This window comes from Rhizoctonia solani, chromosome 10, assembly GCF_016906535.1.
Source record: "Rhizoctonia solani chromosome 10, complete sequence".
Lineage (NCBI taxonomy): Eukaryota > Fungi > Basidiomycota > Agaricomycetes > Cantharellales > Ceratobasidiaceae > Rhizoctonia > Rhizoctonia solani.
In genome coordinates, this window is record NC_057379.1 from 722,370 (window position 1) to 734,445 (window position 12,076).

General features: G+C 47.5%; 4 protein-coding genes across 4 annotated transcripts; 1 reads left to right on the forward strand and 3 right to left on the reverse strand.

The window, feature by feature from the left end:
• Positions 1 to 288: 288 nt before the first annotated feature.
• Positions 289 to 1,116, reverse strand: RhiXN_08406 (ribosomal protein L16p/L10e; the record flags this gene model as incomplete). Its single annotated transcript, XM_043328222.1, has 4 exons — positions 289 to 497; positions 558 to 622; positions 672 to 727; positions 778 to 1,116. 4 exons carry the CDS (start codon positions 1,114 to 1,116, stop codon positions 289 to 291), a joined length of 669 nt encoding a protein of 222 aa, XP_043183607.1.
• Positions 1,117 to 2,168: 1,052 nt separating this feature from the next.
• RhiXN_08407 (small nuclear ribonucleoprotein hPrp3) lies at positions 2,169 to 4,042 on the reverse strand (the record flags this gene model as incomplete). Its single annotated transcript, XM_043328223.1, has 7 exons — positions 2,169 to 2,353; positions 2,401 to 2,532; positions 2,591 to 2,729; positions 2,796 to 2,879; positions 2,937 to 3,041; positions 3,282 to 3,887; positions 3,971 to 4,042. 7 exons carry the CDS (start codon positions 4,040 to 4,042, stop codon positions 2,169 to 2,171), a joined length of 1,323 nt encoding a protein of 440 aa, XP_043183608.1.
• Positions 4,043 to 4,338: 296 nt separating this feature from the next.
• Positions 4,339 to 6,560, reverse strand: RhiXN_08408 (U4/U6 small nuclear ribonucleoprotein Prp3; the record flags this gene model as incomplete). Its single annotated transcript, XM_043328224.1, has 8 exons — positions 4,339 to 4,768; positions 4,821 to 5,034; positions 5,083 to 5,404; positions 5,460 to 5,957; positions 6,013 to 6,267; positions 6,331 to 6,360; positions 6,441 to 6,447; positions 6,505 to 6,560. The coding sequence occupies 8 exons, from the start codon at positions 6,558 to 6,560 to the stop codon at positions 4,339 to 4,341; spliced, it is 1,812 nt and encodes a 603-aa protein (XP_043183609.1).
• A 750-nt stretch (positions 6,561 to 7,310) lies between these two features.
• On the forward strand, positions 7,311 to 11,712 carry RhiXN_08409 (cytochrome P450 family protein; the record flags this gene model as incomplete). Its single annotated transcript, XM_043328225.1, has 16 exons — positions 7,311 to 7,374; positions 7,423 to 7,501; positions 7,622 to 7,733; positions 7,786 to 7,942; positions 8,014 to 8,072; positions 8,130 to 8,477; positions 8,611 to 8,787; positions 8,843 to 8,984; positions 9,140 to 9,461; positions 10,789 to 10,881; positions 10,938 to 10,996; positions 11,046 to 11,117; positions 11,168 to 11,328; positions 11,382 to 11,448; positions 11,500 to 11,545; positions 11,601 to 11,712. The coding sequence occupies 16 exons, from the start codon at positions 7,311 to 7,313 to the stop codon at positions 11,710 to 11,712; spliced, it is 2,070 nt and encodes a 689-aa protein (XP_043183610.1).
• Between the last annotated feature and the right edge of the window lie 364 nt (positions 11,713 to 12,076).

Here is a 12,076-nt window from a genome sequence, read left to right on the forward strand (position 1 = left end):
CCCTCTGACTAATTGGTAGTCGACTTGGTCTTCGGTTTCTAGCTTACACCTCGTGCGAAATAGCACCACTAGAAAACTCCAAAGGATTTGATTTGATCGAATTTCTTTTATACGATATCGCTCCTGAGAATCCTCGCCGCATACACCTCAAGTAGAGGCACATGATGGAATTGGCATTTGTCTCTCACTTTACTCAGTTTCAAGATTCTAGCGTGGACAGACAGCACAAGGGTGTCTTATGAATCAAGGAACAGGTGAAAACGACCAGGCCAACTGTGATGGGGAAATTTATATAACAACCTCGCCAGCCGGAACCTTCAATGCCTCCTGATCAATCACCGAAATGGGCTGTAATGGCTTTCGGACAATTTTGTAGCTTGCCCCCGTGATAGGTTTTGGAGTGACTGGAGGAAGATCGATTGCTCCGAGTTTGGGACCGGCAGACCGGCTGATAAATTCGGTGAGAACAGGTAGCTTGGTGGCAGCGAGGCGCAATGCTAGGTAGAACATAGTCAATTTAGGTTAGCACGTAATAGTCTTTGGTGGAGGAAGCATACCATCACGAGCTATCTCTTCTCGAATTCCTCCACCAATTTCGAACACCACCCTCCCCGTCGGTACCCTGCGTACTACCCTCAACGATAGCACACTGCATGACACTATTTACTCACCTGCATGCCCAGTACTCAAAAGAACCTTTACCCTTCCCCATACGAGTTTCGTTCCCCTAAACGAAGGTTACATCTTGATATTATAATTTCATGTATATCTATTTACCTTGACGCACACCGGGAGATCTGGGAAGACACGCATCCAGATCTGGCTGGTTTTGATGATCTTTAGTTTGCGTTTGATAACAACCTCTGCGGCTTGAAGCTGCTTGGCCGTAAGACGCATGCCTTCTCCTCTGACCCTCAATCCATAGTCGCCAAATGCGAGCGTCGTCCCCTTGGTAGAACCACCAGTCGGAATAGGTATACGGCCTTTGTGAGATTTGCGATACCTGACTCTTCGAGGAGCAAGCTGGGACCTCGCACGCGAGAACGTAATCGTTGGATGGGGTACACTAGCGTAGGGCTTGAATATCGCCCTCAGTGAGGATAATATGAGTGACATGGTCGATTCGAGGCTATCATTTTATATCACGTGATGTGAATTGTCAATCACATGACCTGATTTTCCTCCTCATTCGACGCCGTGAGTCCAAGACTGGATATCTATCATTCGCTGCTCAACGGTACATGTAGATGCCCCTTCCATTTGATCTATGCGCCAGGCTACAAAATGGATTTAGAGCCAGACACAAGGCTATCGCAGTTCCTCACACCACTCAAAATCTAGCAATCCTCACCATTTTATTGCAATCTGGATTCCTCTCCTCGATCACGAGAGGAACTCATCTCATTGCATCACCAGAAGCCTTTAACGAATCTCCAACCGCGCAGAAACGAATCTGGGCGGACCTCAAGTACAGCGGCGATCGCCCGGTTCTCTCTGCCGCCCAACTCGTGAGCAAACCGAGCAAGCGGGTCACAATGGAGCCGAGCGAGATTATGCGTCTCTGCACAGGCAGACGAGCAAAATTTATTTCTCCACTCGGTTAGGAGATCGCGGTAGTCAAAACTGGCACGAGCACTTGGTTAGAAGCACGAGAAGCATTACGGCGCGGTCTGGGCGGGGAGGTCGTGTGTCGGGTCCGTTAAGGTACAGCCTTAAATACATATTTATAAACCGATAGCCACACGAACTAATTTAACTGTTGCGTTAGCCAATGTATGATTCCCATCCAAATACTATATAGTTGAATTCGATATTCATCTTAACTCCGGACGTCAAACATGATGCTTTCTTGCCAGGCGTGCAGACCAGAAAAATAATAGCGGTGGATGCATGCTGCTGAGTTATAACAGTGAGCATCGTCTGGATGTCAGCGACTATCTTGTGTGGTATAATATCAATCAATACCCGGCATTTTATGCCCCGCAGACCCCATAGAGTTTGGCTGAGACGATAGCGGCACTAGACTTCCTGCTCCTACCCAATACCTTGGTCCACAATACCTTAATCTTTGATATATTATGAGCCGCTAGTCTATAGTCGTATGTATCATTTTTGCCAATAACATCAGACCACGAGAGACGGGAGTTTTTTTTTATTCGCAAAATTGTCTACAAAAAATCCATACCAATCCCAACCTGCACCCCCTTGCGCATTCCATCAGACACACTTGCAGCAATTGGAACCCCAAAATTGAGTTCCACTCGTACAGGGTTGAGCATATAAACAAGTCCGATCCCTGCGGAAATGGAAGGAGTCGAGAGGCTGCGCGCCGTTTGTTCTAGAGATGATTTTTCTAATACTAGGTTAGTTCGGGTTGGGATTGAGTACCGATAGACTAACTGGTATCATAGGTATCCAGGCGTCCTGCGTTAATAAATAAATGGGTCTTCAAAGGCCAGTCTGGCTTCCGTGGGAATGGTCCAATAATGCTAGCACCGGCAGCCCAGTACATGTCTCCGCCAACAGAATCGTCTGAGGGGTATAGCGATTATCAGCTAGTAAACATTTGCTAGACAACATTCACACTCACTTCTATCTCTAGGGCCCATCTCATTCGGGCGGAACATTCGCAAACTAGTGGGCCCTCCTAATTGGAACCGATCGTTGAAAAGAGAAGGTCTGCCGTAGAGAGGATAGAGAAACCCGGTGCGCCCAGAGAGAGAAAATGTCTGTCAAGGGGGAAACGTGCAGTCATTGAATCAGTTCGCTTCAAATCCTTGATGGTACCGACGTACATATCCTCCTCCAAGAGCTCTAGAATATCTAGAATCTGATTCGGTTTTGAAGAATGCTGCATCACCGCCTAGGCCGGCAAATTCCTGTAATCAATTCCTTCGTGAATCTAGTTAAAAAATCACATAGTCCAGAGAGCATACCTGGGAATAACGTAGATAGGACCCACGCGTTCCTTGCAAAGCATCATCGCGGGTATCCCGAGTGAGTGTATGAGATATCGAAGACTTGGATGTATACCCGGCGGACTGGCGCATACTTTCGTCCAATTAAGATATGGCAACAAGTACAGGGGCCAAATGGTAAATAAATGCACCATCGAAGTCGAGAGAGAACACCTGACATACCTTAAGGAGCATTTGGGTCGATGTCTTTGATGTGTCTTATGGCGGCTTCATAGGCAAGCTCATGGGCACCGAGAAATGAGTGCCCCTAGCAATTTCCCTTGTGATAAGAAATTTGTGGATCCGTAACCAACAGTGACTCACTCGCAGAGATGCTCGAAACCCTTTGACGCCCTCTCTAACACTCGCATACCATGTTTCATCTTTCTCCACCCCAAATAATCCTATCTCTCCTCGTATACTTCCATCGCCATTTGGATTTAATTCTCCGGTCCCGACCACTACCGGCCATTCACATCGTAGGTTCCCAGACCGAGTGACTTGAGTTCCAAACGCGACCGACCCCTCGACCGTCTCGGCTCCGCCAAATGCATTTCTTATTCGTGCTGTGATGGACGCTGAGCCATCGTTATTGCTTCCAACGTCGGTTGAAGATTTGAGGAACAACCTTCCACGCTCACGCACTTTAAAATGGAGCGCGTAGTCGTGGGGTGCAGCATAAGGAGATGAAGAGGACTCAAGGGTGGGGGTGACCGAAGTAAAAATCCCAGTTGAGTTCAGAGCGGCCGTGATGTGACGAGAGGTATGCAAGGCATTCAGGAGTGTTTCTTGCGGGCCAAGTGATGGAGTCATTCCGGAGGTAGGGATGTACTTATTGACGATTGAAGCAAGAAATGATGTACGAGTGTTGGGAGTTCCATCAATTTTGACTGAAGTAATTCGTGCGGGCGAATCTGTGTTCTCGCGTATCTGAGTATTATATCGATACCGTCAGTGGATAGTTTCTATCTCGTTACGGTTTTTGTTTTTTATGTGTACAAAAAAGCACGTACCAGCTCGGTTAAATTTCTCACATAGCTTTCGTATTCACTCCTGAGTTTCCGCTCTAACCTTTCTCTTGCCATTTCGTAGTTTGTCTGTGTCATCCAAATTTGATTGTCCTGCGGCGCTGACTGGTTCAACCAATGGTTAATTTGTCGACTCAGTAGCATAAAAGAAAATACCTTGTCTTCTGTAGGACTCATCGAAATCTACCCAGCACGAAGATCGTCGTCAACTTTCAGGGACTATGCGATGGACACAGCCACCGATCACAGCTTATTTGGGATAGCAAGGAAAATCTTAGCAGATTGCCTTGCGCAATATTATGATAATCCAACGAGATACATGTCATACAATCTTTTAACAAAGAGCCGTTGCTTTACGAGTAAACGTCTTCCACGAAAGTTTTAGCTGTATCCCAGTAAGGCGCCGCCTTGGTGCCCAACGCCTCCTTCGCCATGGCATCAGTCGGGCAGCGCTTGGGTTTGAAGCTCTGGAAATTATGCTCGCGGACGGGCCCTTCAAAAACAAGGTCACATCGGTTGTTTTCAAGCGAGACGGGTCCGCCTTCTTCATCCTGATCCTCTTTGGGAGGGGGTGCGTCTTCATCCACATCACGGGCACCGGCAGCCTGGGTCCAATCAATACGGACAAGCATCAGTCTCTTATAGCCTTTGATAGCCTTGTGAGATCCTTCGACAATGACCAGAGCAAAAGAAGGGTTGAATATGCACATCCCTGTAAGCCCATACTGCTCGGCGTTCTTACGGACTTTGAAGCGATGGGAGGGATCCGAAAGAGTTTTAATTCTGCGAACAAACGTCATTACCCAAGTAGACTCTGAGCCACGAGGCTACTTACTTGAACACGGCCACAAATAAGCCTTTACGCTCTTCCTCAGCCTTCTTGTTCTCAACCTTCTCGCGCCGTTGTTCGTCGGTAAGTTTGCGTTCGTTGTTCATCTTGTCGTGTGCAACCTTGCGGGCAGCAACCTCACGTCTGACGCGAGCCTCGACCTTCGTTGGGTCTTGGACGGCATCCGTAGTCAATACCTTCATCAAATTGGCCAACCTAACTGGAAAAATGTGAGCAGGACTCCAACAGGCACCCTAACGCAGCATACCTTTAGGCGGGTCGGGTGGCAAGAGACCCATTCTAACACGGTCCTGTTTCTCTTGCAAGTCCGCCATGCGTCGTCTACGCCGGAGTTTCTTTGCCTCTTTGCTCGTAAGCTTGAGCGGTTTGAGCTCTGTTTGGTTCTTTTCCCATGGTGCAGGTACCGGAATGGGATGTTGAACATACATCGTGATAGGTGAGTCCTGGGATCGAATGTTGGTGTTGGCCAAGTTTATCTCTTTAGAATCGGATTGGGGGTTTAAGTCGTCGTATGTTTTGTTTGGAAGAAGGGATGCGTCCCACCACTCCACTGCAGGAGGTGCTTCGCGCTATACATATGCCAGTAAGATAATAAAGCAAAATTCGCCCAGCGCAATTGCTCACTCGAATGTTTCTCTCGAGTGTCTCGAATTCGCTGTCCAAGCCAGCCTTTCTCGCGCTCTCAGCGATCTTTTGTTTCAACGCCTCCAATTGTGCATCTTGCCGGATTTGATTCCCCATTGCAACGTATTTTCCTTTTTGATTGAACCGGAAACTACGCCCAATCCTATCCTTGACAGCAGGTGTAGCACCCTCGAAAGTTCCATCTTCGCCAGCTGCACCACCACCAGAGGCATATGGGTTCGCGGTTGCACTTGTGGACCTCTCGATCGTGGGTGTTGGGGTATGCGTAGGAGCAGGAGATGGAGAGGGTTGATTCCGTACGTTGGCCTTGATAGATGCAAACTTCGGCAGCATCGGCTTGTAACGATCCTTCTTGGATTGAGAAAGTTGGGTCGGCGCCGTGTCGAGCAACAGAGGATGGGCCGCCATCTTTAACCCAGAGCCTTGTTGAACGACTTCAACAGGAGCGGCGCCCTTTTTCTTGCTGGGAGCAGCGCTCTAGATCCAAACACAATGGTAAGATATGAGTGACTGAGCTGGTTATAATACTTACAAGGTACGGGTTATCCTGTACTGCTTTTTTAGCGACACCCTCCGCGACTCGTCTCTTCGCCTCTTCGATCTTCTTGGCAATATCGCTTTTGTCGGGGAGGGCCGGTTTAGGAGGAAGGTTATTGGGTATGGGGGCAGCGATGGATGATGCCGGGGCAGGAGGGGCAGAGCTACCTCCGCCCTGAGTCTTTTTAAACGCAGCCAGCTTGGCCGCAATTTCGGCGCGTTTTGCAGCAATGAGTGCATCTGCGGACAGCTGATATACGCATGAATCAATAATGGTTACTACCCAAGAGGGTTATACGTAATGTGCCCATACCTGCCCTGACCCACCCGAGGCCGATGGTGTCTGTAATAGTTCAAGAGGGTTATAGATTCGAGTCAGAAACTATTTAAAAGCTATTCACCTTATCGCGTAAGAGAACTCACCGCGTCACTACATCACCCAGAATACACATTAGCAAAACGTTAGAATAAACTCGTAATCATTCACCTTTTGGCCTTCTTTGCTAACGCAGAGTCCCCTCCTTCGTGTGGTCGTTTGCTCATCTCTGGGTTCCTAGATGTTCGAGTTGGCAGTGGCTGGTGATGGTCGCTTGACGAGACCAACGACTCAGCGCTTAGGTCACGTGTATTACAGGCTTATTCGTACCCATGCGTATACGATTCCAGCTCCACCCAATAAATCTTCGACTGGCAAGGTCACATTATGAGTGTTCATGAAGCTGAGCAGATCTGTCCTTTCAGATTATTCGTCATGTTGGTGTGGCCCACTTCTCTACAGCATAGCCAACCAGCATCTCGCCCAGTTCGCATCGTGCAGGCATGACCACATGAGCAGTACCCTCGAACATAATAAATAACCCTCCGCACCTGTAATTATGCTGCATTTATTCACGATGGCTTGGAAAGAAAATTACCTAACACACTCTTAAACTGGGTTATGTTTACCGGTGGCAATATACTCTGCCTCAAGTTCCAGGTTACTTCATCATGCTGGATTTCTCATGCTCGACATATGCTGTTGTGCACGACTGGGAGCAAGGCTTTGATGCAACGCTGTTCCGCAGGGTCCATATTCAGGTTCTACTATAGTCAATAGAAAGTGCGTAGTTTTTGATGTTGTGGAATGACCATTCGAGAATGAGCTTGTCCAGTGAGCTCGACATTGTACGCTATGTTTATATCATACACGCGTATATACAAAGGATGAATAATTAGCTTTCGGTATTCACAACATCATTGTGATCGAAACGTCAGCTTAAAGCTAATAAGGGCTTTATCGCTGTCTTCATTGTCATGAGTGGTATCTTGTTTGTTGTTTCCGCAGCCTATCTGTTCCCCGCAACAGGTGCAGGCCAAGGTACGCGGCAAATTGCTTCAGGCTGAACTGAGTTAATTTTCCCTAAAGGCCAATTTGCCGCCCTTGCGGAAATCCCCAGGGATAAAGGAATCGTCGATACGACTATTTCCATGATTATTCATCTTTGGTAGATGAGGTCTCGTTCATGACGCTTCAAACCAGTTCAATCTTAAGAATGCGCGGCTGGCGCAATGAACAATACCGCTGCTGATATTATAGAAAATTTTGAAAAACTTTAGAATGTCAGTCTCTGCGATATAAAAGACGTCCTCCCCCTTCGCCGTGGTCAGCATTCCCCAGATAACATGCACGATTCCAACTGCATCTTGCATTACTCTGCCGCTGCAGGTGCATTTCTTGTCAGTATTCACTGCTTTCCGGAGGCTATTTATTAACTCAAACCTTTATTAGATTTCATTCTATGTCATACCGTACCTGCTTGATCCATATGACTATCGACGTCGATTCCCAGGTCCGTGGTCAGCAGTCCTTTCGAACTCATGGAAATCGAGTGCTGTAAAAACCGGAAAGGCGTGCAATACGATGTTCGAGATCCATCAGAAATATGGTTAGTCTCCAGTGTCCTACCTTGCCCCGAAAGTGTATTATGTTGAAGCAATAGGCTTCATATGCTTCCAGGTCCTTTCGTTCGGATTGGGCCTAACCACATAAGTATTGCTGATCCAGATGCCTTGGAGGTAGTTTCCGATCTTTACAATCAACTCCATACGCACTAAAACACCAAATCTCTACAGGATATCTACAAGCACGGAAACGGCTTGCTCAAATCAGATTACTATGCCATGTTTAGGCTAGGAACACACGAGAGTTTGTTCACCTCGCGAGATAAAGCTGAACACTCAAGTGAGTTGATATCCTTGCGACCAGCAGAGACGTTTCTTATGCTCAAGCATCACAGCCAAACGCCGGCGGTTGGCGCATATATTCAGCCTCAGAACATCCTCTCATACCAACCTCGCGTCCGTAACAACATTCGGCACTTGGTCGATCAACTGGACATGCGCTGTCAACAGGCTGCAGAGGGCAGGTCGGGCTTCAACTGGAGTGCAAAGGATGGCGTGCTGTACTGGATATCTGCTCACGTAAGTTGGGGGACTGTTCGACTGTTACAATGCGTTGTCTGAACCACGAACTAACTGTACCCCACAGAAATGTCTTATCTTGCATTCGATCTGATCGGAGACTTGGCTATGGGTCACCGTTGGGATGATCCAGGCTCAGAGGGACACCACCAACGTTGCTAAGTCTCTGACTGACGGCGCCAAGACGATACAGCTGCCTCTTATCGAGCTGTTTGACAAAGGTACTCATCGTTTCATCATTGGAGTATACCCACGGTGGGCTCAAGCTTCACTACTGCTACTTCCTTGGAATCTGTACGGTTGTTTGCACGTAACATGCGGGATTCGCCTCTGCCGCATTGAGTCATCGGTTACGGAGGACCCAGGACAGCACTGACAAAGAAGCCAGAGGGGTGGACATGGCTGACAAGCTGCTCGAGGCGAGGATGAAGACGGAAACCGATTTCAAGAGAAGAGCTGCTCATCGAAACCTTCGGGCTGCTATTCGCCGGAGCGATACACTAGCAAGTACGCCGGTATCGTCCATACCCGCGATCTTTATTGACAGACAGGTCACTAGTACCTTGAGCGCTTTCTGCTTCTACCTGGCCAAGCACCCGCACTTGCAAGCTAAGCTGCAAGCCGAGCTTGACGAGCATATACCTTGAAGTACTCCCATCAAGACACCGAGTCTGGGTCTGAAATCGATCCGGTGGCCACGTATGAGCCCATCAAAGACCTTCCGTATCTCAACGCGTGCATGAAGGAGACGATGAGGCTGCACTCGGCCCTAGGACTCGGACTGCCGAGAGTGGTACCGCCAGGCAAGAGCTTCACAGTCGGTGGACAAACGTTCAAAGCCGGCAGCATCATCAGTGTACCTACGTTCGTTACAAACGGGAAGGTCTGGGGGCACGACGCTGGTGAGTTCCGACCGGAACGGTGGCTGGAAGACAGCAAGGGTATGCTCGGAAAGTACTTTGCGCCGTTTTCGTTTGGTCCAAGGTAAGTCCGATATCAGATGTAGTGCGGGTTGATCAATGAATCTTATGTATGCGCACAAGGCTTGTATGGGTCGCAACCTTGCGATCATGGACATTCTGTTGATTGTTGCTACTATTTTCCGTCGTTATGACCTTCAACTAGGTCATCCCGACGCCAAGGTGAGTGCTTTGGTTGGATACAGCTTTAGGGTATTTGCTAAGGGATGATGTGGCCACAGCCAACGATTCGTGACTCTGTTATCCGACAGGTGTACGACTGTCCGATTGCAATCAAACGTCGAGGTATGGCTACTGAATGAGCTATGTAACTCCCTTTATGCTCGGAACTGTGTAAGCAGGTTCGACTTCGCCAAGAAGTAATCCTATCGCGGTTTTGATTGTGTGTAGAAGCAGAAGACTCAGGATGGATGCGACTGTCAGACAATGTGTAGACTGACCAGGATAGGTGCACGCGGAAAGCGTGGAGTTCAATCAAAGTTGTTGAGCAACAGTGCAAGAGCTTAGCCGAGGGTGCACGAGTTATTAGCGCTATTATAATTATCATGAGTATTGCATTCAAGACAGAGATTGACAAACTATGAGCACGCAGCCCTTTACCATACTCATAACGGGTTCGGTCCTAAAGGTTCACCCATATCGCGACCAATTAATCCTATAGAACTCCGGAGGCTCTCTACGACATTTCAAACGATCGCTTTTTGATTGCCAGAGTCTGAAACGACCCTGTCCTCGCCCAATCGTTTATTGATTGAGGTTAGGTGTGCGGTAAGTCGGCGAGCCTAGCCGTTGTAAAACAAAGATACGTATGGTACACTTCTGCTATCTATGTCTATATGGAATCATGAATCAGTCATTTACCGTTTATTCTAGAGGACCAGTATTGATTTCAACCCGTATATGTTCTTCCTTAACGTATAATGAACCCACACTATGCTTTATTTATGCGCATATATTCAGCCACTAAAGGCTTATGTCAGGAGGCGGAGCTCGGAACCGAACAAGTTCTTTAAGGTTTAATCCTCGAGCCTTAGAAGGGAAACGTTACGTATTGCTCGTATAATCCTACCCAATGTGGTATGCGCAACACCCATCGATTAACGCCCTGCATTCAATGGATCACAGAATCAGGGGCCAAAAAATCGCCGGTTTGTTTATGTAGCGTGGCGTTTTGTGTGAAAATGAGGTATATAAACTTGAGGGAAGAGAACAAGGCAATAGTCTCTCCCTCCTCCTCTTCAGCGTACAACTGTCACAATGCACCTCAGCTACCTCCTTGCACTTGCCTCTCTTATAACCGCTTCGCCACTAGGCTTAAGTTCTGGAATTAGGCGTCGAGAACTTCCGTCTCCAGTGGAGGTGGATGTAGCTAAACAATACCTCGCTAAATTGGTTGTTGCTGAGCCAGTGCTCAACCCTCCTTAGTAAATTTCACCCTACACTCCCCATTTGTAGCTCATTAATATTTAACATTTCACAGTGACCGTAAAAAATTCCCACATTGGATATCTACTGGTGGTAAATGCGATACACGAGAGCGTGAGTCCTTGTACAGCTCTACACCGCAATGAACTAATCATGCAACCAGTTGTGCTGTATCGTGACGGGCAGAATGTAACCCGGGACTCGCAGTGTAGAGCCGTAGCAGGGACCTGGTTTTGTGAGTGACCAAGTATTTCGTTGAAATATTGACGTTGAAATCTTTGGTAGCTGAGTACGACGGTGCAACCTGGACAGATGCGCTGGACCTAGACATTGACCACGTCGTACCCTTGAAAGAAGGATGGATATCAGGCGCTTGGAATTGGACGACCGAAAGAAGAAAGATGTTTGCAAACGATCTAGTTAGACCCCAATTGATTGCAGTGACTGTGAGTGCAGCTTTCTTGGAATGGGGCGCGAACGCACCAACAAAAGTGAGCAGGATAATGTCAACCAAGCGAAGGGAGATAAGGATCCTGCTACTTGGATGCCCCCTCTTCAATCCTATCGTAGGTTTTCCCTGCTAATTCTTTAGGCCTTTGCTAATCGGATAACGACAGATTGTACTTATATTCGTGCATGGATCGAGGTCAAACACTTCTACGAGTATGCAAATCATCAAACGAGGTTAATTAGAGAATAGCTAACAATTACCCTTTAGGCTGGCCATTCATCCAGCGGAAAAAACCGCATTAACAAATTACCTTAGCAAATGCGAGACGCCTACTTTTGTAAGCGAGGAGTTAGTTCTGGCGCCCGATATGCAGAAGTAATTTTCTTGCAACATACTGGAATATATTGAACAATCGAAATTGCAGTACATTAACACGCCAGGCGCTATAAGCTTAAAAGGATAGGGGTATCGGTACCAGCCTCTTGTATATATGCACCACTCGTCGATTTTATGATCTAATAAAAACGATAAAACCCTTACGTATACCAAGCGTTGATTTTATGTATATACTAACACGGAGTTTGTATGCTGGGCGTATATGAGTCAGATATCAAACCCAGTATGATATTCCCATTACAACGCATACACGACGATCCAGGCATCCCAAGCATACATACCATCACATGCGCACACTAGCTGGGTCATGAACTTAACATGATCAAAAGCTCGGGCCATAGATAGAA